The sequence below is a fragment of the Arvicola amphibius genome, chromosome 1, assembly GCF_903992535.2.
Source record: "Arvicola amphibius chromosome 1, mArvAmp1.2, whole genome shotgun sequence".
In the NCBI taxonomy this organism is placed as follows: Eukaryota; Metazoa; Chordata; class Mammalia; order Rodentia; family Cricetidae; genus Arvicola; species Arvicola amphibius.
The window spans coordinates 27,763,456-27,789,878 of NC_052047.1; the positions used below are offsets into that span (position 1 = coordinate 27,763,456).

Genomic DNA, 26,423 nt, shown 5'->3' on the forward strand with positions numbered 1-26,423 from the left:
ACTTTATTTTGTGTTTATGATAACTCCAAGTCTCATATATATATATATATATATATATATATATATATATATATATATATATACACACACACACACACACATATATATGAAGGGATTAGCCCCCCTGCCCCCCACACTAACTATACTGAAATCAACATGAGAAAATTTCAGAACAAATAAATGGATTTCTCAAGAATTTAGACCACGGCAAATCAAGGACTTGCATTAGCATTTCTTAGCACCGAATCTTGTAAGCAATTATGCGTCAGTGCCACTAAGTAGCCTGAATTCCTGTACTAACCCAGTGCATTTATTATCTTGACTTTTATTAATTCTAATTTTTGCAGTACATAATTCCTTTCCCCCTGGAGGCTAAGCTTATTTACAGAAGAAACCATGCATAGCATTAGCCATAACTGTCATGGTTACCCTAGGATGTCAAAATGGACACCAACGATTCCCAGGGTCCCGATTTTAAAACAGCTTTGTTTGGTTGTTGCTTGGTTTCAAACACAGCTCAGGCTGTCCTCAGCTTACTGCAGAGCTCAGAATGACCTTGAACTTTTGGCCCTCCCGCCTTGTGCTTAGGCTTGGTTTTAGGCAATACTAGGGACTGAAGCACAATGGGGAAGTATTTTACCAATTGAACAACATCCCTAGCCCTTGATTTTAGCTTTTGATTTTAAGTCCACTGCAAAAACTAAAAAAGAAAGAAACCTAACCCATAATACTGTCAAGAATAACAGCAATTGCGACAGGCCTCACAAGAGGTGGACAGTTTGAACTACTATGCTCACCGTCAAAGCCATTTGTAAATCCAATGTGCCTTAGTGAAGTGAAATGAATGGCTTCTGTCAACTTAGCATTTGCAAGAAAGCGAGGGAATGAAAAGGCTTCCTGAAGAGTTTAACCTGGGAGAGCAGAGCCCGTGGCACCGACCTCCACACACTCGGAGTGATGAACCAGGCGAGGCGCTTGCTGGAGAGCCCAGTCCTAGACAAGAGCTCTCATGACAGGGGGCTGATCATATTGGAAGTCAGTAGTGTTCCCCAGCAGACCTGACTGTAAATGACCCTGCCTGGTGGGACCGGGCAGTGTCATAAATCAAATGACAGCAATTCTGCCACCAGAGAGAGAAAGTCAGAAACGTGCTGGGTCAGTGTCTCATGCCCAAGTGGCAGGTGATACTCTGGGGAAGGAGGGGAAAGAGTCACCTATCTAATGCCCCTCTGGCCGAGAGACCCAGGCAAAAAGATAAGAGGATGAGCTTCTCGATGGGTTCCATGGAGCAAGCTCCCCCATGATCTGCTGCCTCCAGTCCACCACGGGAAATACACAAGCAACATTTGGAAGGAGCAACCTGGCAGAATGTTTCTCATACCTAAGAAGCCTGGCGAAGCCTTATGTGCCGTCTACCTGTTTCTTTATTTTGCTTCTCTATTAACTGGCTCTTACTGTATTTTCTGGGGTATTGATCAGCGATAGATTGCAGGGCTTGGAGCAGGTAGGTGAGAGGTGCCCACTACACCCAGAATCAAGGTCTGCATGAACAATTTCCACATTATGCTTGCAAAGATACTCATTTGCCTACTGTCGTCTCTTAAATTAGTTGAATATTAAGGTTTCCAGAAGTAGGTAATTTTGCCCATGTGTAATATATTAAGCTCCCTTGATTAACATCTGAATTAATCTAGAAATATTTGAATTGAGGGCCAATGAGATACCAAATAATCAAAACTGTTCTGAGGAACAGAAATATTAATTAACATTTCCTTTGGAAAGGAGGAGCTCTGGGGTCCAGAGTTTGGGACCATTCACCCCATCCCACACACCATCCCCCTTCAAGGAGGCAGAGCATACATCAACAGGGATTCTGGGAAGGTCAGCAACATAAAGGTACTTAATCAGGCAACTCTAGATGGCAAGAAAAAGCAGTCCAGAGTAGAGCTTTGCGAGTTGCCTCCCTTCTTCAATAGCAAATGGATCCGACCCCACCCAACCTGCTATCAAGAAAGCCAGGGCCAAATGGAATGAATAAATATATGTGAAGCCATAGCAGGTAAGCTGTTCCAGGGGCAGGAAGAAGCTCCCCTCGGGCAGTGGTATTTCACTTGTATTTTAATAAATAAATAAACTTGCCTGAGGATAGAAAAGTCAAACAGCCCGCCTGGGCAGCCTTATAGACCAGGCAGCAATAACACACACCTTCAATCCCAGTTGCCACACCAGCATGCCATAGCAACCAGACAGCAATGGTGCACGCCTTTAATCCCAGCCCTAGAGAGGATTATAAAACAGGAGGAGACAGTTCTCGGTCCATCTCATTCTGAGATTCTTGGAGGCGGGATCACCCATTTCAGACTGAGGTAGAGGTAAGAGCCAGTGGCTGGCTATTTTGCTTTTCTGACCTTCAGGTTGAACCCCAATTTTTCCCTCTGAATTTTTATTAATCGTGCTTCACCCTTGCTGTGCCCTCCTCATTCTACCCTCCCCTCCCACCACCATCTACAACCACTGAGGGTTGTGGACTGGCTTCCGGCCTCAGTTCTCTACCTCCTGGTTAGTCATAAAGTGAACAAGTTAAGCTGCAAGTTCCTACTGCCACTGACCTAACCCCAGAGCCATGCCCTCCCTGCCAAGATGGGCACATTCCCCACAAGCATGAACCCCAAACCCCTTTCCTCAAGCTGCTTGTTCTCCATTCTCTTGCAACAAGTAACTAACATGGAAACATCCCCCCCAGACTCCACACACTCAGGATGGATGATAATTCTTAACAGTCACATGTTTACTGGGCCACCTTCTGGAACACTCTGGTAGGTATAATTCTTCCTTGTCCATGCAGGCTGGACCCAGAACAGAGCCAAGAAGAAACCCTTCACTGGGCAGAATCTGCAGCAAGGGTTGACTCCTGTCGACTTGGCCTCCACCTCTGCTTAGATAGTCTCTAAGAACCTCAGCAGTGCAGGACTTTGGTGTTGAGTTCCCATGACGACAGGCAGTTGCCCCCCACCAAACCACTTGCTGTCTGCTCCCTCGGTACTCCTAAAGTACTCAGGAATGACCCATTGAGCTGGGTCAATATTGCATTGATCTTAGTGGGCGAACAATCTAAACATAAATGGTATATCACAGCCTGAAGATAGAACGCTCTGGGAAGAAAAAATATCATGTCAGGGCTTAACAGTACCTCTCCCCCACCCAGTGGCAAATCCCAGCTCCCATTCAACATCTGGCTTTCCAGCTCAACAATCAATAATAATACACTTTCTCTTCACTCCTAATGTCAGCCTCCCCGGGCTCCTCTGTTTACTTCACAGGCGGCCTTCGGAAATTCACACCACCTCTGCAAGGTCGTATGGCCAGTAAAAAGTAGGACAGGGAATCGGTTTCTCTTCCAACCACCAAACCACGAGGTCTTTGTTAAGGTCAAAATTATCATGAAACATTATTTACATAGCACACAAGAAACTCAGCTCGGCAGCTGTTATACACACGAGCTGCTGCGTGCAACAGCACCAAATAAAAAGATAAGGAGTCCTGCGATTTACTTACTGTTCACATAAACGTTAAATGTCACGGAAGCGCTGACATCAGAGTTGGACACCAGGAAGGTGTAAGTGCCTCCTTCTGTGCCTTTTAATCTGGTCAGATGAAGTTCATTCACGTACCTGCAAAGGAAGGAAAATAAATCAGCCCCCTGCGGACAGTCTGCCCTAAAATACAAGTCTCTGGCGCTGTTTCTACTTGGAAAGAGATGCCTATTGGGGGGAAAATATCAATAAATCATTGAAACGACACTGACAAGCACATCACTGCATTTGGGACAAAAACCTGCATGTGAAGACACAGCAACAGGCTAGCCAAGCCTTTGCCTACCTGTGCCCCAGGCTACCCTTGTGACCACTTCCTATTCTGCCCACACTGTAGCAGTACCTTGAACTCTGTCCTTGCTCAATAGCCTGCACACACCCTCTATTGGCGTGTCAGTTCCTCAGGTCCTTGGGGTCCTCCACCCATCGTCAACCGGCCTTGCTTCTGTCAATAATGCTGTGTTCCTTTGACTCCCAGGGTCCCCGGCAATATTTGTTATTCAAGTGCCTGCTCTACTCAGGGACCTACAAGATGGCTGTGAAGATGGGACACCATATAACCCTTGAGCTAGTGTGAGCTCTAGATGGACGGATCAGCCATGCAAGACCATGGCCAGCTACCCTGCTCGGTGCCCTTGCTCTCTCTTTCCACCACTCAGTAGGCAAACTGCCGCTAGATCAAACTTCCTCATCTCAACCTCGTGTGGAGGTGCCTCTCTCTGGGCCTATTTCCATGCCCCCACAGACCTGTTGTGGGGTGCAGTTCAGCACACCGCACATCTGTACCCTTCACCCAAGGGTCCCCTTGGATGGCCAGGTACAGCAGCTCAGTGCAGAATTCCCTAAGGTCCTTACTCAGAAGCTTTCCTGTTCCCGCAGCTTTCTCTCTGCAGAAATCCCACGCCACTGAACTCCTGTCTCAGGCTCAGCTTCTCGGGAAGTAGGCCTGTGGCAATTCCTTTTTAAACAAATGCATGCAAGATCCCAATGTAAGCGCACCTCACTTCAGCCAGGCCTCTCCTACTGGGTAGGTACCAACTCTCAGCCACTGCTCTCTTACTTGGTACTCCCCAAATCGGCCACTCCTCTCCTACTGGGGTGCTCCCCAACTCCACCCTCTTCAGCCCAACCATCAAGAGTCCAGGCTAGCCTATCCATTCTCACTTGCACTCACCCAACAGGCAGCAGCTACTGAGTGAAATAACAAACCCCACCCAGTTACCAGCCCCTTCTTAGTCATTTCATCTTGGTCACCTCAGTTCACCCTTCTGGGCTTTGGTTTCCTCGTGCACAAAAATGGGGGACATTAAGAGTGCTCCAGAGCCAGTGAGAAGAGTGGGTGAAGACGTGTCCAACACGAGCACCTGAGTTTGATCCCAGGAACACATGGAAAAGCGTCCAACACGAGCACCTGAGTTTGATCCCGGGAACACATGGAAAAGCGTCCAACACGAGCACCTGAGTTTGATCCCAGGAACACATGGAAAAGGCAGAAGGAGAGAACTGACTCCTAAGGGTCTCTGAGCTTCACGCGTGCTGTGGAACACGCTAGGGATGCATTATGCCACTCTCTGCATCGTTACACAGCCACACAATAACAAACTCAATTTTAAAAAATTAAGTGTTCGGCCGGGCGGTGGTGGCGCACGCCTTTAATCCCAGCACTCGGGAGGCAGAGGCAGGCGGATCTCTGAGTTCGAGGCCAGCCTGGTCTACAAGAGCTAGCTCTAGGACAGGCTCTAGAAACTACAGGGAAACCCTGTCTCGAAAAAAAAAAAAAAAAAAAAAAAAAAAAAAAAAAAAAAATTAAGTGTTCTTCTAAGATTTATGGTGAGAGAGGTCAGGCAAAAAATGACAGAAACAAATGAAAACACACAAGGCATCATTACTGCTACTATTGGAACTATAATGTTTCAAAGATCTAATAAGAGATCTGACAGTAAGAAAAGCAATTGATCACCTGGCCCAAAGCTTAATAATTCATAGTTATCCTCAGAGTTTTAATAAAGTAGTAACAATTCTACCTTCCCTTTCTTCCTAAGGAGAATTATTGTGTTCTGAAGATGTGCCAGTCATTGCTTTGGGTGACCCTTAGAAACAAAGAGAAATGTAACCCCCACTTTCCAAACGAGAAACTGAGTCAGCATACATACACCTATGTGCAGTGAACATTCTAACCCACGCCAAAATGGAATCCTCAGGCTGAGGACACGGGTGGCTCTAATCTGACATCTCTCCATGCGAGGCCGGGTCACCAGGACCTGGGAAGGCAGCTGGAAGAGAAGGACTCGAGTCCCTTTCTTACCTGATGTTACTTTTATTATCAGACTTGAGATAATCTTCCCACTTGTTAGGGGAGGTCCTGTTCATATATATCCATTGCTGATGTTCAGGTTTGGGGTAGGCCTCATATTCAACCACCAAATCTACATTTTCTCCATCATTTACAAATACCGTAGTGTTCTTCACGGGGAAGATGTTGATGAATCCTTTATCTGATTGTGACAGAATAAGACAGCCATCAGTATTCACAACTGACAAGGAACACACGTCATCTTAGGATTATAAAAATGATGACTCCCAGCGTTGAGGAGCAACCAGGGAGAAGATGTGAGCATGCCACTGCCTTCCTCCTGCTCTTCACTCCGTCCTCGGATGAGAGGAGACACACACCCAAGTCCCCACCTTGTATCATGCATCACTAGCAATTCCCTAAAAGGTCCTCTTCAGCCACTATCTCCACATTTGGGAGGTTCAAGGCCTGGGGTATTTTACTAAAATAGCCCCTACCTAGACCCAGAACAATGTAGCAAGAAAGTACCCCCACCGAGTCAAGGCTAGTCTGAGCTCTAATGGGAGATGAAAATACTGCAGAAAACATCATTGTGTATCTGAAGAGAAGGATCTGGCCATCAGTCAAACAGCATTTAACATGAAAACCGGACTCTTACTTCTTATGGGGGGGATAGCGGAGGATGGCTTTTGGAAGCAACTAAAGGAGAATATCCTGAAGGGCAGATTTGAATTAAGGAAATGGGAAAGAGGACATTAAACTACAGCTATGGGGGGGGGGGGAATGTTTAGCTAAACCGGTAATTAAAATATGGAGAGCACTTTCCATTTATTAAAAATAGCAAAACTAATTTAAAATAAACCCAAGAATCTCAAGTGTGTTCAAAGAAGCGCAGAGAACCACACACGACAAACTGGCACGCTTCTCAGAACCCGTGAGCGATCGAGATTTTCTTTTTTTAAATTATCTATTTTTAAGTCTAAATCCTATAATTTCCATTTGAGGACTCTTCTTAAAATGGGTTAGAGATGCACAAAGTGCTATTTGTACAGGTTACGATAACTCTTGAAATGACAGAACATTGGTGAAGTAAATAATGCAGCCTTAGAAATGGCCATATAACAATCCAAGAGCCAACCTGAAAAAGAGCAATAAACTAATTGCCCAGTTTTATTTTTATAGCCACCATTTAGGGGATGCTCACTATGTGCCAAGAACTGCCCCAGGCACTTTAGCACACATTTTATTTAATAATTACGACATTATGTCATTCTGGAACATAGAGCTGCAGCCTCTAATTTATAGATGAAAGGCAGGTTATGGGTTTTCTCTGCATGTATGTATGTCGTGTTTGGTGTCTGGGGGTATGGTACAGGCACATCAATAGTATAGAGATGCCTGTCAGTCTAGAGCAGCACGCCAGGTGCCTCCCTCACCTCGGGCCAACCTGATGCCTTGAGACAAGGTCTCCCACTCCGTCAGAGACCCACCATTTCAGCAAGACTGGCTGGCTGGCTGGGGAGCTCTCGGGACTTGCCCGTCTCTGTCCCCGGTATGCAGTCACAGTTGTGCACAACCGTGCTTGGTTGTTTTTATGTAGGTGCTGAGATTTGCAGAACAAGTGCTCTCTCAGCTCCAGGTTAGAGATGGAGAGATAACTCTAATTTATAGGTAATGCTTGTTATCTCTAATTTAGAGATGAAATTGGTGATTTAGATTTGGATCCAAAAACATAAAGCAAAGTCTAGCTTCGAACACAGGTCTAAGAGAAGCCAAGAATGGCCTCTTTTTTTAGAGTCTCTATACATGTTAAGTGAGAGAGAATAAGAACATGAATAAAACTGTATGTATAATGAATAATGAAAACCCATATACAAAAATAAGCAAAATACTCAAATCTTTAAAATCAGCTACATCAAGTTAAAGTTTAAATTTTATTTCATTTTCAAATGCTTAAAATTGTAAACTTTCTCTAACTTTGCAGTTATCTGCACATACACAAGAGACTGCCACTGAAGTTAGTTTTTTTTTCCTTTTTTTCCCACTTTTTAGAGTCATTGCAGTTTTTAATGTTTTCTGGTTGCCTATAGGTTCAGAGTCAAAAAACTGGATTGTTCCAGTGTCCTCTGGCTACTGAACCAATTCGAAAGGGATTATTTTCAGGGTGAAATGAAAAAAAGATCTTCCAAAATAATAAAAAAACAACTGGAGTTGGAGCTGGTCTGTCCTAACATCAGAATCACAAACAACATAAACCCGCCACTCTTTAAGACAAAGTAGGGGTTTTTTTAATTGTTTGTTAGATCTTGCTATGTTAAAAGAAATGTTGCATCACAAGGTCATATATCCAGATTCTGCACAATGGAAAAAAATATTGTAGTTACCATAAACCAAATATGTAAGTGGTCCTGGGTTTTCTATAGTCTACTTTGCTCAATATTGGTGATAAGACTTGACTATAAAGGATATTCCTCCCACAGGCCCATATGTTAAAGGCTTAGTTGCTAGCAAACAGGCTTGTTGGAAGTGACTGGATCATAAAGGATCTAAATTCATCAATGGGTACCCATTGGTAACTCTACTGCTGAATGAAACAGGGAGGGGTCTGTTTGAAGCAAACGGGTCTGTCTTGTGCCTGGTCCTTCGTAAGCATCTCTCTGCCTCTCTTCCGCCTCCTGCTCCCACCATGATGCTCCAGACTTGCCTCAAGTCTCCAGAAGGAACCATGAGCAAGAGAATCTTCCCTCCTTTGAACTGCTTGTGTTGGGTATTTTGCTATACTAACAAAGGCTGACTTAACACAGTAGGATTATGTTCTGTGGTGGAACAAAGCTTTACATTTCTATAACGTAAGAATTATTAAGACTCTACCTTAGGTACTATAACATAAAAAGGGACTCAACAAACTGTTACATTCAGTCTTTTCTCAAGTACCCTTTTATTAATAAGTTGGTGGCACATTAACTTCCAATCAGGCTCAAACGCTATGTCGTACAGTCCCATAAAAATCTGCCTCTCCTCATCCCCAGTGCTGTGGGAGTTGGAGGTTGCAGAGAAAAACTGGAGGACATTAGACAGCAAGTGGCCCGATTCCATCTGCTCTTGCCACAAAAAAACGACCAGAAGGTACTGTGGGAGATGGTGGGTGTACTCATTTGCTTCGCGATCATAAACTTTTTATGATCTAGATGCAGCCCTGCAACATGAGTTGTGGGCCTTCACTGTAAACAATTCTAAACATTAAAGAATAAAAATAAAAGTCAGCAGGACCCCACAGTCTTACTCTAACACCCATCCCAGGTTGGATCCGAACCCCCTCACTGTCCTTTCCTGTTCCTGTCCCACCACGACCCACTCCTAACCCACGGTAAAACCAGATTCGGATTTCACAGCCATGGGGCTGGCTTTCCAGTCACACATTTCTAATTCTTGGAAACTGATGAATGGATTTTTAAAATCCGATTACATACTACAATATGCTCAAAACATCCTTCCTAATTGCTTTCTGGAGCTGAAGAGGATATATCAACATGCTCCCTAATCAACTTAGCAAATTAGTGCTTATGGAGTTTAATATTTTAAAAGCATAGCCCTCTATTCAAATTAATAAATGGCTCACGATCACATTTGGGGACAGAGGAGCACACTTTCTGTGTGATGACTCTATAATTATAAGCAGAGAATCTTCTCTGTGTTCGTCTGTTGAGAGACTTTCCATTAGAACTTGGGCAGAAACACCAAATTTTTATGACATAACTAAAGGGTTTTTTTTTAAAAAAAAACACAGAGCTCTGTTCCATAAATTGCTGAAATCTGGGGTGGGGAAAGGAGATGAAAACAAACAGTGCTTTGCTTTATTACTGCTTACGAAGATGAGTTACACCACGCTACATGTGGGCTATCAAAAGCAAGTAGCAAGAAAATGGTTGCATTAAAAATAATATATATATATATAATTTTACAATTCAATTACAGTAAAGATGAACAATTAAAAAACCACATAGGAACCAAAGAAAGAATGCATGAAAAAAAAGAAAAAAGAAGAAACCTATGAATGAAATAATTTTGGGACAATTATTACTGGTCTGGGTAAAACAAGAAATAACAAGGAACCCACTATGTGCTGCCTGGGGAATAAACACTTGTGGAATTTCTAGCCTTGGGAAGACCAAGGCTAGCCCTACTATGCTGAGCAGATGTGGAGAATCTGGGGGCAGAGAGAGGACCTGCTCTAAGCAATGCTCGCCAGGACCAATCCTGCCTTCCTGGAGGCCTCAGCGATGAAATTTCAAGCTACAGTGAGCAGGGACGGCGAAGAGCAAAAAAGGCTGGAGAAGCCCAATTCAGCGCAGACCACAGAGGGACTAACAACCAGCAAAAACAAAGTACGGGAAGACAGAGAACTCCTCCAGGCTCTATGCATCTTTGATGCCTGACAAAGAACGTCTATGGTCGTTTCCAGGCTCATATCCCTCAGCAAAGGCTACAGTGTGGGGACAAAGTCAGTGTGTGCCTTTCTTGCTGGGGGAGGGAATGAACTTCAGGGGCTGTTCTCCACTGACTTTTAGGGCAAACTGGTAGATTTGGTTTGGTGTTCTTCTGGCAAGAGGCTCCAGGGATAATATTCATTCATTCATTCATTCATTCATTTGGTGATAATACATTCTACGAATTGGTTCTTAGAATCCCATTTGCATAAAAAGGAAACTATCTAGCAATTTCTCCGCTCACTATTGCCGGTAATTTATACGTTCCCATAGAGATATTTACCTACTACTTTCAAGGTTGTTGTGACATTTGCTGATCCAAAAGTATTATTGGCATAACACATGAACACTCCAGAATCGTTAACTCTTGCTGAGCTGATAGTCAGTGTCTCCTGGCGTTCATAATCAAAGTCACCCCGATGCCAGCTACTCTGTTTGACCTGCGCTTTAGCCTGCGGTTTTCAGAAGGGGAAGGAAAAAAAAAATCAAAGATTACCATATAATTTATATTCAAGATCTTTCCTAAATTAAAAATAGCAGCAATTAACTTCTCCATATTAGCATTCATTATACACTACTGAGGAGGAATAATAAGGCGTCGTGACAAGCCTGTCACTAGAACCCTTCATATCACAGGATTATATTGAAAGATAGTCATTATGAATGATTGGGGGAAAATGAGAAAAATTCATTCCAAGTTCTCTGCAGTATTAGGTTTTAGTCGTCCCCATGGATGAATTATTACAGAATACTGATGTTTCATAATGAGTCAGCACACTTAACATCATAGTAACATTTCCGACCCTACCCCCTTGGAGGCAGGATTTCCATGTCGCCCAAGATAGCCCAGGGTAGCTTCTAACTTCCTATGTAGCCAAGAATGATCTAGAACCTCTGCCTGAGTGCTGGGGTCACTGGTCTACTCCGTCTGAGTGCTGGGGTCACTGGGGTCAGGCACAGTATATGCTGTGCTATGCACTGAGCCCAGGGCTTCACACACGTGTGTGCGAGGCAAGCAGGCTTCAGCTGAGCTCCATCTCCAGTCCCTCCTGTTACCTTTTCATGTGTACATCTAGGGGCCAAAAGGAAACATATAATCTCTGTACTAACATTTAGTCTCTTCAAAACTAAAATGAGAGTCACAATACGTACAGCTGACTTGGAGGTTCACCACAGTTAATCAACCCAGTCACATTTTCTGAACTACGGAAGGGATGGGGCACATGACACATACAAGACCACATCACAAAGCATTTGAGCAGGCTGACCAGAAAGGACGATGGCTCTGCCCTTGTGACAGGGCTCTTGTGATCTGGCTGCAGACCACACATGGAAAGATGCTTGCATGGGAAGTACCACAGGCAGCCAGCGCCAGGCCGCATTTGCTGCCATGCGCACAATGTGTGTTGCTGTTACAATGGGGAAACAGCCACTAAAGAACACGAGCAAGCAGGAGCTGATACCGGCAACAAGGGCAAGGGCGATGGCCAGCTACACTGCCCCAGCAGCTAACACGGCGGCCGGTGCTCATAATGGAAACGATGCTGGAAAGGAGCTTGGCAGATATCTGTGTCTAAGGGACATAACAAGACAAAAGTTCCAGGATGTGACTGCCATTACACTTGAAACAACAGAAATATCCATAAGGTGGATGTCATAGTGAAGACTATGACTGTTTAGGGAATGAGAGAATTTTTTTTTATTACTTAGCACAGGAGGGGGCAGGGTAGCTCACATCTGTAGAGCCAACATTTAGCAGCTGAGACAGGCCAACGGCTACAGGTTCAAGGCCAGCTTGGGCTATAATAATGAGAAGCTATCACAAACGAGCATCAATCTTAAAACTGCAACCAAGTGAAAAGGCACGCACATGGAAACAAACATGGCAAACACGCAGGCTACCGGGCCACTTGAGACCATGGAACACTCACTTTAAATGTGGTGGCTGCGAGTCCACATATAAGATATGCTAGATTCTGGCTACTTAGAATTATCTAAGATGCAGAATACATTAATAACCTTCATGGTAATTTTAGTAAGAAATGATAGTATTTCTTATTTCTGAGTCAAATATGACATTAAAATCACTTGCTTTTGGAATGTGTCTACTGGACATTTTTAAATGGCCTGTGAAGGTCACATTATATTTCCATTATATATACAGCATTGCTAGCGACAAACACAACAATGCCTTTCTTTTTCCTCGTCTAATTATAGTTTAAGAACTGTTATTCAGGCATGGAGACTGAAGGCCTTACACAGGCCAGGCAAGCGCTCTGCTACAGAGCTGACGCTCAGCCCACGAGGTTTGGAACCCTATGACATTAAAATAAGCATACATAAAAGTTGATGGCCCGCGGATTAATAAAAGAGAATCTATGTGGCCATTAATTGGCTGTGAGCTCTTGATCAAGTCAAAGACACAGCTGGCCTCGGCCTCTGTTTCTAAAAGGTGTGAGCTAACAATAGTGCTTTAAACGCTGTTCCCATATGACCAGCTGCAGATCCCAAGCCATCCTTCCTAGGTGTTTATAATTTGGGGGGGAGGGGGGAAGCTGTCATTTTCCCACATAGGATCACTATCGAAACAAAATGAACCACCCTCATGATGGCTTTTAGGCCACTGTTTCTGAATTCTCTCCAAAGCCACAGTGACAACACCAGGCAGATGGGACACCACTCCCTACTAGGGCCAGAGAGTCCCCAAAAGGGCGCTCAGCACAAACTCTGAGATAGTCAGGGCAGAACAAAACAGCTTGGTCAAAAATGGCGTCCTAGCAACACCTCAAGTCAAAGACCACAACTTAGCAACCACCAAGCTCAGAAGTAAGAGCGAATAGAAACGTTAGCATTTGGAAAGCACTGGGCAAGCCAGCCGAGATCAACAGCCACCAGACACCCCAAGATGTACGCTTGAGCAAATAATCACAGCCAATCTTACGATCGCATTGTAGCTTCCATTTCTCATGAGTGAAACTTCCTCTAAATGGTCAGGAGTAAATATTAAGAATTTTTAAAAATAATATGATAGTGCTAACAGCATTCCAAATTATGCCAAAGGATCAATAAAAGATTCCTGGTGAACCCTGGCCGAAAGCCAAGAGCCCCATCTGCAAGTCACACATTCCATGCTGTCTGCACATGATTTGCTTTGCTTTAACCCTTGGAGGCACACACTGGGATCTCCCCGAAGAGTTCCTAACACTAAAGAATTAGCCAGCATTGCCAGTGGGTTAATGGAGAATGGCATGCAGGGCTCCTGGGAAACGTGGTTCAGAGCAAAACCACCTGGGGCAATTGAATTTCTCATCTTTAACAGGGCTAATTTCCAAACAGACACACACACACACACACACACACACACACACAGCCTAAATTGTTCTCTCATCTGAAATCAAGAAAGCCAATTAATATGGGATTGCGCTCTGTAAGGTTAGCCCAAAATCCATACAGAAGCTATTATTTTTATTACATTAGATGGCCTAAAAACTAAATCTTGCTTCTCTGAGCCATTGGTTTAAAAGAATGAGTCTCCAGTACAATCCATTCTCCAGGCCAGTGGCAGGCTTCATAGACGAAGCAAGATATCATCCATCAAGGTCTGAACAAATACCATCATTATGCGGATCGCCATGGTTATGCGTTTAGCACAAAACTCTTTATGCAGGCATGAAATTGTCAACGTTGAACACTGGCCAAGAGGAGGAGGAGGAAGAGGAGGAATATAATGTATTTTTTTTCCATTTCACATTCCCATATGTGAATGGACTAGGGAATCATCTAAAATTACTTAAAAATAGAAAGAAAACTCAGTCAATGGTAATTTTAATGCAAAAATGTTAGGAAAATTAAGTGCTTTAAAAGCCTTGTTATTGAGTTATTTCAGAAAAAAAAGAAACATCCAAATAAAACTGTCTAAAATTGTAATGACCGTGCCCTTGCCTACCTAACAGGCGTAATGCCTTTGGGTTCAAGTCTTAGCACTGAAGAAAAGAGAGATGGGGGAGTTCAGTATCTAGCTAGAATTTACTTAAGATAAACAGATTTGCCCAACACAGCAAATCTGACATGCAGTAGGCATTCAATATGAATTTGTCAACCGAATGAGAACATAAGCGCGTCCAAACGTTTCACATTAACAGCAACCGTTTTATTAATAGCAACTAAAACAAACAGAAAACCATTAGCAACTTAATCTCAGGTAACCAGGCTCAAAGAGAGAGTTTGAGCTGCATGAAGGGAAAACCCCATCCCTGGCCACTCTTCGGGAATCAGAAGAGCTTTGTGGGCCACACATCACACCATTTATTCTCCACAGGAAGAGGAGGTTGCTGGCAACACTTGCTATCGTATCATCTGGCCTAAGCAGGTTATACATTTATTCATTTGCTTTGTTTCTGAATTTTCTTACTAAAGTGGAAGGAAGGAAGGAAGGAAGGAAGGAAGGAAGGAAGGAAGGAAGGAAGGAAGGAAGGAAGGAAGAGAAAGTATTAAGTAATAACCTGAGGCTAGTGTCCACTCTTTTCTCAAAAAAATTGAGACTATGGCAGTTATTTTCCACAAATAATAAAAAATGCATATATATGCATATATTATGTATATAATATACACAGGCAAACAACAAGCGAACACACTCTCGGCGAGCTGCTAACAGCCATGTCATGCCCGCCAGCGGAGTCACCTGCAAGCAGGTTTGTAGAGAACCTGTACAATCTCCCACACAGGGACAGCCACAAGCCACTAGGAATAAGCAAAGCTCCTTACCTGCGTGTTCCCCTTTATCCACATGGAGCCCACGGAACTAGACACATCCTTTATGGTGCATGTCACCGTAAATTTGTCCCCTTCCCTAAGGAGATGGCTTGTTTCGGGCACAGATACAACTGGGATGGCTTTGATGGCTAGAATCAGAAAAAAATATCTGCTTGAAGTCAGTGGTTCCAGCACAGCACAAATTTTAACTTCTCTTAGTTTAATGGTCATTTCTTTAAAAGTATTTTAGTTGTGTGTGTGTGTGTGTGTGTGTGTGTGTGTGTGTGTGTGTGTGTGTAAGTGTATGCCATTTGTGGGTGTCTGAGAAAGCCAAAAGGAGGGTGTAGAGCATCCTGGAGCTGGAGTTACAGGCAGATGTAAGCCACCCAAGATCAGTATTGGAATCTGAATTGATCTTTTGGAGAAATAGCAGACACTTTTAATTCCTGAACCACCTCTCTAAGCCCAAACTTGCTTTTCCTTAACTGTGGAGAGCTTGCATTATATCATTAAATAAAATATAAAACACAATACATGCTAACCTATGTGCATGGCTTGCACATCTAAATACACTACCGGTTATGTCATTTATCCCAGACATATAGCCATTCATGCTGAATGAAAAGACAGGAATGTCCACTAGATCCTAAATATCACTGGCTTTTCCAGCTAGGTGGAAGCAGAGTTAATCCCTACCTGGGACACACTGGATGATTTCTTGAGGGCCTCGCCTACAGCTAAAAATAGGCTCTTAGCCAATGGGTACTTTTCCCGTGTATTATATAATCACACCTTGCTTATTTCTAAAAACTTCATGTTTTAAATAACTAAAATTTCCTTCATTTTAATGAATACAGCTTTTCATCAGTTGAATCCCAAAGCGCTACTAATTTAGATAACTTCAAATATAAAGCCTTGCTCATCTTTCGGCTACTGAGAGGCTCGATGTGACCCCACGGTAGTTAAGGTCCACAGGCCGTGGGCACTTTCTTTCTCAGAGCTTGAATGGCTTGGGAATACATTAGAACCAATCAGCTAAAGAAATAATAATCAAGTCACTTGTCCACAGCAAATCAAAGAATAAACCTCTTGTTGACTAATCTTCTCAAATTAAATTTTCCCATTGAGCGGGAACACTTGTGGCAAGGATGCTGTCACTTTGGGATGCCCTAAACCAGCAAGTTTAGTGTCCATTTCAGCCAGCAGCAGCCATGAGTCTGCCACTCTGAAGGAATTCACAAATGGCATTACTTTGGAAGCTGGTAATCTTACTACCGTAGCTTGTGTCCTGATGCCCTAGGCTAAGAGGGCAGAGAGAGCCCAGCGGCATCAGCAGGGTCTCCATCTCCCACGAGATGTAAGAAACGACCATACCTGCTCTCACTTTCAGGATGAACTTGTCCGACAACACCCATTTGCCTCCCCGCTGGGCAGCACAGCGGAGACAGAGCCGGTGGTAGGCACGCTTCACGTTTTTGATGGTGATGCCAGCCTTGGGGTTTGGGACGAATGTCAGGTCCTTGGGGAGAGTTTTCCCATCACACTCCCTGAGGGAGTAATTGGACACCTGCGGGTCTGTCAGAGGGCAGCGGACCAGCGCGTCATTGTCTTCTTTCCCATACAAGGGAAGGTCAACCAGGAAAAGTACGGCAGGATCTGAGATGCAGAACAAAAAGTCAGCTTGTTGTGTGGCTGGACGTGGACATTGTTTCTGTTTGTTTCGACAGGGTCTTACTATACTGGCCTGAAACTCGAACGTAGGCCAGGAGGGCTTTGAACTCAAAAGAGATCCTCCACCTGCCTCAGCTGGGATCAAAGGTGTACACAACCACATGGAAACATTTTTAAGACTTAAAGCATTATGAGCATGCATAACACAATGGCTTTCCATTTTTCTAAATTTGAATTTACAAGTGTGTGCATGCAGACTGACAACTGAAGCCTGGAAAGGGGGTATCAGATCTCCTACAGCCGGAGTTATCCATGGTTGTGAGCTGCCCAGTGTGGGTGCTGGGAACCAAACTGGGTCCCCAGTAAGACCAGAGTGTGCCCCTCAAGGCAGTGCTTCCTCTCCAGCGTCCAACACACTGGCCTTCTGTGTGATCAAATGCAGGCCCTCGAGCTTGTGGAGAGAGCATTCATTGCACTAAGCAAGCATCCCAGCCCCCTGAAGCTCTGTCTTAAAATTATCCTCTCCACCTGGAAATCAAATGCTACAAACACACAAACGGAATCTGTTGCCACTGAAACACATTCGTTTTATCGTTTAATTAAGGAAAAGGAAAAAAAAAATCAAACCTTCATGACCAGACTATGATCAGAAGTCACAGCTGGTTTTCTACCTAGTCTCTCTCTGTCACCAGGGTATTGTCTCCAGCAAGGTGCCACTTTCTTTCCTCACACCAGTTAAGGGTCTGAGCGAGAAAAAACTGTGTGAGCTCTGCTCCAGCTAACTCGGTCGCTTCCTCAGACAGGCACTTGTCTATGCAGCCCGTCGTCAGGCCTAAGGGTCCTTTCACTACCGCCTAGAAATTACAGAACACCTTCTTTTCCATCCAATGTCACCAGCAGCTGGGGGTGGGCTTAACAAGTCGGAGCCGAACCCTGAAGCTAAACCGTGGCTTATCAGGTGAGCAGGTCTCCTCAGCTGCCCACTTAAGGAAGGACAAGCGATAAAGCAAGCAGAGGCACAGTCAATTTCGTCGCAATCTTCCGAGGCAGCTTTATTAACCCCTGTTTGAGCATGCGAAGATTTATATAATTGTGTCTCCCGAACAACCCCCTAAGGGAGACTGCTCATCTTATCTAAAGACCACAGTGAGAGACGGAGGCGCCAGGCTAGGCAGCACATCTCCCAGGCACAAGAAAGATATCCCCTATGCACACTCAGAACCGCAAGTACGATCTAGACAGGCCTGATACCAATGCCACCAGCGCCAGGACCGGGGCTTTCATTCCCTGCCGTCTACTTTGTCTCTTAAACTGTCATTAGCTTTGTTTTTAACATCACCCTTTGGGCTCTGACATCACAGCAAAAGCTCACATATAGATTGCTGGATTTGTCTAGAAAACAAGGTATGGAAATAGAAGTCACATCTCTTCGTCCTTTGTTTTGAAGAGGTTGTAATTGTTGAAAAGAGCCAACTCCAAAATAACATATGACTGATAAGGGATGCTTAGCTGTCTGAGATGTTTCTTTGGAATTTACTCCCTGAAGAGTGGGCCAAGTCTTTTGAAGTGCTAGTCTGTTTAGGCCTTTGGAGGCCTTTGGTTCCCTGAAGTGTTTTTACTAAGTGGGAATATTTAGTATCTCAAGGCATTAAAATGCAGTTTTCCCAAAAGGCTTAATTTATTCTGAGGGTTGACTCCAAGAACCAGGACAAATGGGCTAACCAGACTGCAATCCAGTTGTGGCCTTGGGGGCCCCCAGCTAGGGCCACACTCAAAGCCACCGCGAATCAAAAGATGGGAGAAGGCAAGCATTTATGTTAGGCCTTCTAGGACCAGCCGGGAAAAGTCTGTCTGTGGTTTGGTCTCCTACCTGTCACCTAAAAGTAAGAACAGAGGCCGGGCGGTGGTGGCGCACGCCTTTAATCCCAGCACTCGGGAGGCAGAGGCAGGTGGATCTCTGTGAGTTCGAGGCCAGCCTGGTCTACAAGAGCTAGTTCCAGGACAGGCTCTAAAAAAGCTGCAGAGAAACCCTGTCTCGAAAAACCAAAAAAAAAAAAAGTAAGAACAGAGTACTAGACACTCTATGCCATGGCAACAGAGAAAGGCCAGCATTTACCTCTAACAAACACGTAAATAGAGCTGCTGAGGCCAGCACTGTTGATACACGTGTATTTGCCCGTGTGCGTGGCCTGGGCTCGTTCCTGAATCCACTCATTGTGCTTATTTTCACTCATCTGATTGACGGTCTCGAAAGTCCATCTGACGAAGGAGGGATCGACACACATCAGCCTGACTGTGTCACCAGCTTCGACGATTAACTCCGGTTGCGCTGGCTGGATGGATGGCGGAGACAGCTCCCCTGGACTCACAGATGGCTGGGAAGTTCCTGCCAAGAAAAACAAGGACTGTGTTGAGTGTGAGCTGTCTTGGCGAAATAAAGCATTTCTTCTAATATTGAGTTCCATCTTCTGTGTACTCTACAATAAAAATAGCCCTGCTATTTGTGGCTGAAAAGGGAATTCTGTCTAAAGTTTAAATTCATCTGTAAAGTTATTTTCTGCAGTCTTCAATTAGTCCTGTGGGTCACATTTGGTATGCAAGCTGCCGGGCTGGACGCGCGCCTTTCTTCGGGTCAATCGCGCTCAGGGCTTGCACTGATGATGGTCTGACCCTCGTGGTGCTACAACACTCATGTTCACCCTAAAAACCACAGCGGTGGGAACCAGAAACAACACTGATTCACCGTTCACCCTTCTGGGGAAGCACGGACCTGTCTTATTCCTCAGTGGGGTAGCCACTGATAAGTTGCCCTCACTTAAGGAGATGAGCCACGAGCGAGTCCTCATTAAAGTCAGTGGGTCACCAAAGGCAAAACAAGTAAGACTTTCTGTAAGGAGGAGGAGGCAGCAAGAGATGAGGAGGTTGAGAGGAGAGGGAGAGAGGAGACAGGATAGCCATAGGCAGGTATGATAAATATGTGTGTAAAGCAGCAGGCAGGTATGATGAATACACACATGCCCATATACACATATATAATGTGTGTGTATAACTGTGAAAAAGTCAGTCAAAAATAAGAGTGTACATGACAGGGAGACATCCTTCTGCTTTTCTTCAAGCTGTGGAATTCACCTATTTTCACACAATACTCCTTACATGACGATGCTCACAGAAATAATCTACCTAGCTCCAAATGTCAAGGTAAAAATGATGACTGTACCTTCCAGATTAGACCCTGAGACTGCTGACCACATTTGTTGGCTTCCAATGTGATCAACCGAATGCCCAGAAAGTCCACATCGGCATGGCATATGGTTTTGACATACATTTCAGAGTTAAAGAAAAAACTCTCTCCTCCAGAAGCCAGGGTGGAAAGTGCTGTCAGGGAAACCTGACCATCGGAACTAAATGTGGAGGGATAGAACCTGTCCCTAAAAGCTGCCCTCTGACCTCTCAAGGTACGTGAGTGTACACACACATGCAGTAATAGTAAATAAAAATGTTGTAAAAGGACTCTCTTCAAGTACAAGAGCAAGTGAAAAACGGCTTTAAGTTTAGACTGAAGAAAAAGAGGCGGGCCGGACCTTGGCCCTATCAGATGAAGTGGAAGCCAGGACTGCAGACTAGAGAGAAAAGGGCCTCCAGAAAGCCCATGCATGAGATACCCACAGTCCTTGTGGGGCTGAAGAGCTTGGAAGACCACCTAGAGCCCCCACACCTCGGTGCAGGCCTTGTCCAACCTGCAGGATGAACACTGGACAGCAATGGCTTCAGGAGGGAACTCATAAAAACAAGGGTCCTACCAGACAAAAGCAGGTGGGAAAGCCAGGAAAAGGCTGGTTTTGTGGTAACTGTTGCTAAATCACCAATGATGGGGGGAGGTGGAAGGAGGGAGGGAGAAGGGAGGGAAGAAGGGAGGCCAAGACAAGACTGTACTGTAGAAAGTGCCAATAAAAAAAGTGGGGTTGAGGCAGATACCACGTGGTGAGACCCCAGACAAGAAACAAGTCCCGTAAGTCGGGGACAGAGCACCGCCTGGGAGCTAGCCAGGCACACACCTTTAATCCCAGCACCGGGGACGCAGGGATAGTCTCGTGTCTGTAAATTTGAGGCCTGGTCTACACAGTAGGACCCTGTGTCAAAAAACAAAAACAATAACAACAACAAGAATAAAGATAACACACACACACACCACACACACACACGCGCACAACCTAAGAGACTCCTGGAATTCAAGGGCACAATAGAGTGGAATTTCTGCCTGTTCCAGGGCAGGCGGCTTCAAGTGTGGAGCTCTCCTTATGGCAAGAGAGGGATTTAAAAAAAAAAACAAGTACAGGCAAAGACGTCCGCAAAGTACGGAACGCAGGGGAGTTACGCACATGTGCAGACAGAAGGCGGAGAGCCTGGAGAAGGGGACAGAAGGAAGGCGCTGGAGAGCAAGGGTCAAACTGTACTCTCTGGGCTTATGTATGCATCATCAGTTAGATCCCTGTCTAAATCCAGACCAACGGCTCAACTGTGGTCCCATTGTGTCATGCAAAGGGTCACCCCAGAGCAAAAGACTCTGCCCAAGATAACAATGACAGGAATTTTAGCCATCAAATGCTACTAAGCACCAGCAACCAGACAGACATTATAGGGGTGACAAAGCCTACCTGGGCCACCAGGCCTCACACCCCAATGGCGCAGCCTGCTTAAGGACATGGAGCAGTGGGGACCATTTCCAGAGGCCTAGGGAGCATTCTAGAAGAAAAGTGGAGGGAGGGAGGGAGAGAGGGAGGGAGAAACTAGTTCCAGTGAATGGAAAATGCATGCTTCGGACACTGACAGCAAATTTAATCCAAAAATTTAGTTGATGCCTTACATCGCTTCGTGAAATTTAAAAATAACTGCCACTAGGAGCATTCAGGGTTTTATTTTCAAAAATGACTTGTAAGTTCAGCCTTCATAAACAACATAAAATAAAAATAGTTTTATTATGGATCAAGTGAAGGTAATGTTTATTGCCTTATTTCCAAACTACCTTCAATGCTGTCATCACGACCTCTCTAAAAATAATAATAATAAATAACAGTAACAGAGATTCAGGTTCAGAAAACTGGAGATTCACACTGAAGCAGCACCCCGCAGAAAGCTACTCCGGGGTTATAGGGATGCTTGGGGACAGGAGGGCTTGCCGAACAAGCCCAAGAGCCTGAGTCTGGATCTTCAGCACAACACAAAAAGCCAGGCCTGAAAGAGTGTCCCTGTAACTCCAGCCTGGCAAGCAGAGAGATCCGAGGAGCTCACTCTCTGACAGCCCAGCCCAGACAGCAGCTTCAGGTCAGCGAGAGACCCTGTCTCAGGGGTGTGGGTAATAAACAGCAAAGATAGCACCTGAGGTCCTCCTCCGACCTCTGTGCACAGGGGTGTAGGTACCCATTACACACACACACACACACACACACACACACACACACACACACACACACTACTTCAGCTGAGCTGTGAAACCCCTGAGATATACATTCTGAAATGTATACCTGCTGTTGAGCAAGCCTCCAACAATTTGTTGACTTGGCCATCTTTTGTCTACGCCGGGACTTTGTATCACCAAGTATGACACTTCCTTAATGTTATATGGCTGTGGAGAGCAGTGAGCGTTATTTTCTTGTCCCTGAGCGTGTTAATGAACCAAAAGAAAATGACATATGATGAGCCTCATCACCCTAGGGACCAGCGGGGGGTGGTGGGCATAAATAGACAGCAAAGAGGACACCAGTGTAAAGAAATGTCAGCGTAGCCTCTGCTCGCGGCCTCTTCAAGCACGCACGGGTCTTCCCTGTTAGCTATGTAAAATCTGCCCAAAGTCAAGGCAGCTAAAGACAGGGGCTCGAGCACACCAAATGGCAACACCCAGAACGCCATTAAGGAGAGCCAAAAGGCAGAAAAAACACAACTGTCTGCCAAAAGACAAAACGAAATGTGGGGTGTTTGTGCAAAGAAATATTAGTAAGCTGTAAAAACGGATAAAGCATCGGCACAGGCTACAGCATGGGAGGACATGGATGGATGCAGGGACTTCCTTACATGAAGCAAACAGAGCAGGGTAATTCAGAGACAGAAAGTAGCAGGGAGGTTACTAGGGGCCAGAGACGGGGAAGAAACGAAGAGACTACTTAACAGACGGCAGCTCTGCCAGCTCTGCCGCCCTGTCTAGGAGGGTGAAGAGACCCTGGAATGAGAAGGAACAGTGAGCGACCCACACTGTGTACTCGCTCTCCTCAGAGCTGAACCAGCTAATTTAAGGTAGCGCACTCTATGTCACGTATGTTGGACCTGAAATTAAGCCAGGCAGTGGGAGCGCACACCTTTAGTCCCAGCCCTTGGGAAGCAGAGGTAGGCGGATCTCTAAGTTCGAGGCCAGGGGTCTACAGTCAGTTTCAGGACAGCCAGGGCTACACAGAGAAACCCTGTCTCGCAAAACAAACAAAAATTAAAATAAAACAAAAAAGCAAAAACTCTCGACAAGGACCATCTTTCCTAAATAACACTCCCAGCCCCAACAGAGCCTGCTGAGGCCCCCAGTGTGGCTTAAATGGAACAAAAGCAAAACACACTGAATTCCTCCTTGGCCGCTGTTCTGCCCAGTTATGTTCACACAGCTAATGTGGATCAGAGGTTCTTTTCACTCTGAGCTGGAGACCCAGGAGCTCATGCTGACCCCATAAGAGGCTGGAGCCCAAAGCAAGTGTGCCCCAGGGTAGCCAACGGCCACTCCCGCTGCCCAAGTCACCATCTTTATCCCCAAGCCTGCTCAGGATGTGCACTGATAGTGTATCTATTATATGTGTCTATTCACGCACGCACAGGTCTTCCCGGTTAGCTGTGTAAAATCTGTCCAAAGTCAAGGCAGCTAAAGACAGGGCTCGAGCACACCAAATGGCAACACCCAGAACGCCATTCAAGAGAGCCAAAAGGCAGAAAACACCACACACACACACACACACACACACACACACACACACGAAACGTGTGCATGCGTGTAAGGGGGAAACAGCTGAAGGCTCGTGATTAAGGGAAACTGTAAGGGGTGCCTCTGCTGGAGGATCCACTGTTGGATTTAACGTGGGTGAAACGTTTAGATTAGATTAAGATTAGAGAGGGCCTTCAGCTTGCAGGCCGCATTCAGCATGTCTGAGGAGGGCTTGGGAGGAACTAAGCTAGAATCCACAGAGCTTGCATTTGGGGTATGGCGTATGTACAGCAAGGATGGCTACTCGGAGTGCTCTTGAAAACTCGTCTCAAAAGCATTCGGTCCTCTAACTGGAGATATAGTATGCATGTCGTATGCCAACTTTCTTTTTTAAGAAAAAAAAATGTCTAAGGCATTTGTTACAATATGTCAATGAACAAAACCATCCTCATAGACCTCTGGAGCCTGCTGGTCCCCGGCCCCTGCGGTAGTGCTTGGCTCTTACTAACCTTGACTTCTAGAGCCGTATTTTTGGACAAAGGACCATCTTGGCAACACCTGGATTTCTAGCTAAGGTTAAAAGTGGGGAAGTCATTTCGTAGTCTTTCTGCCTTTGGGGGTGGATATAAGGAACCAGGTAAAACGATGGTTGGGAAGGAAACCCATGCAGAGGGGCCTAGCCTGGTTTTGGGGAAGTAGCCCAGGAGAAGACAGAGCCGCCATCTTGTACTTCAACTACTCTTCAGTTTCCGTACTGTTTGGTTACAATCTATAATAAAAACAAAAGCTAACGATGCATGTGTCATATTGTTTCTGACATACTTTTGCAGCCCCATAGGAATATAACAGCTAAGAACCGTGATGGGAGGAGCCTAATAATTACCCACAACACCCTGGAGACCTCACAAAGATGATATTGGGAATTAGAACACCACTGGGGGCAGTGAGGAAGGGCTCAGTGAATGTCATAGGGACCCTTGAGCCACTCCCAGGGGTAGGGGGACTCCAGGTCACCCACACGCTAGGGGAACACAGGCCATGCAGGGTCTAGAACTATCTGCATGCTGCTAGGCAGAGGCCAACTCCTTTAGCACAAATCCTTTAACTAAAACCCGTTGCTGGTGGGGACCCCAGAGCCTTGTGCAGGAGACAGATGATGAAAGGAACAGACAGGGCGAGGTGAGAGAGCTACGGGTTACAGACTGGATGAAGACTGGTACGCTGCCCCATAGACCAAAGACGTCTCCAGGAGAAGCGGCCATGACACCTGAGTTTGGGGAATCGGCATATGTGCTTCAGGCAGAGCGCAACTCCTCAAAGCAGACATGGCAGGGATTTAGGGTCAGCTACGCTTGTGAGGGAGGGCCGGAACACGCAGTACCTTAGCGGTTAGCTCTCAGCCTCCAGTACAGCCTGCAGCTGTTGTCTCTGGAGCCTCTGCCTTGAGTTTCTTAGAGACCAGGGACACAGAATGAGCTCAGTAAATGAGAGGAGGACAGGGAATGAGAAGGCGCATCTAGGAGAGGAGCCGCTAACTGAAAGCACCATCCGTGACCACATAATGGTGAGTGTTTGCTCATGTGTTTTATTAAGGTCAGCTCCAATGTGTAACATGAGGGAGTTGGGTATGGTGGTACACGTCTTTAATCCCAACACCAATGTGTGGCAAATTAACCTTACCTGTTTATACTGTTTTACATATTACACAATAAAAAAATAAAATAAAATGTACTTGGGGGGTAGCATACAACTTTGAAATACAACAAACTACTTTATGCCCAAACTACTAAGAACTGCCTACCTTTCAAAGTTATCTTCCTGGTCAAGTTTCAGCATGTGCGTGAGCGCGCGCGCACGCGCACACATACACATACACACACACACACACACACACACACACACACACACACACACACACACACACCCTGCTGCGAGATCCCCAAAGGACTTTCTGAGTAACATTTAACCCAGTAACACAAAGATAGCAGTACTGGTAGAATTCATCATTAAGGTCACACAGGTTCAGACAATACTGTAAATGAACTTTTACATCAGCTCTTAGGTTCGGGCCTTGAAAACAACCCCTTGGTTTAATGCAAATTTGTTTAGCTTTTAGATGTAGGATATTTAGAGGTTGTACAAAGTCTGTCAGATTTAGGAGCCAAATTTGTGATGTTTCAAGCAATAGAAATGCAGCCGCTTGCAAGTCAGTTTGGAGCCCACGAAATAACAAGGCATCTTGGCAAGGTATTTTTAAAAGCAGCTCCCTCGGCAGTGTACCTCAAGGTTGGCCTAAAGATGAGCCCTCTGCAGAAGAGAGCTGAAGAAGGGAGAAACTAGACACGCTAAAGTGGGCATGCCAGAATTAACACAACAGGTGTGAGCTGCGGTTGGTCTCCACAGACCAACAGTAACTCAGCCCCTCCATTTAACTAGGAGAATGCTGAGGGTCAAGGAAACACTGCCCACACCCCACCGGACAGGAGGCAGGCTCATAGCCAGAGGTCCTTACCATACAATGAAGTTAGTATTGGCAGAAGAGCTAGCCATGGTTGGCTTTTCACCTTAGGAGGGCTCAGAGGCAATCCTCAGAGGAAACTGGGCTTCGGATATTAGCAAGGTACTTCTTACAAGGACTCTGCCAGCTGAGATAAACAATTTAAAATCAAACA

At 45.2% G+C, this 26,423-nt stretch overlaps 1 protein-coding gene across 2 annotated transcripts in view; it reads right to left on the reverse strand.

Moving 5' to 3' along the window:
• The window catches only part of Kit (KIT proto-oncogene, receptor tyrosine kinase), a 77,523-nt gene that overhangs the window by 26,106 nt on the left and 24,994 nt on the right, over positions 1-26,423 (reverse strand). For both annotated transcript variants that reach the window (XM_038309643.1, XM_038309637.1), the window contains exons 2-7: positions 18,913-19,182; positions 16,500-16,781; positions 15,138-15,274; positions 10,657-10,825; positions 5,899-6,088; positions 3,556-3,671 (exon numbers count right to left, since the gene is read on the reverse strand). In XM_038309643.1, the coding sequence (XP_038165571.1) occupies positions 3,556-3,671; positions 5,899-6,088; positions 10,657-10,825; positions 15,138-15,274; positions 16,500-16,781; positions 18,913-19,182 (1,164 nt within the window). The remainder of the gene's footprint in view (positions 1-3,555; positions 3,672-5,898; positions 6,089-10,656; positions 10,826-15,137; positions 15,275-16,499; positions 16,782-18,912; positions 19,183-26,423) is intronic.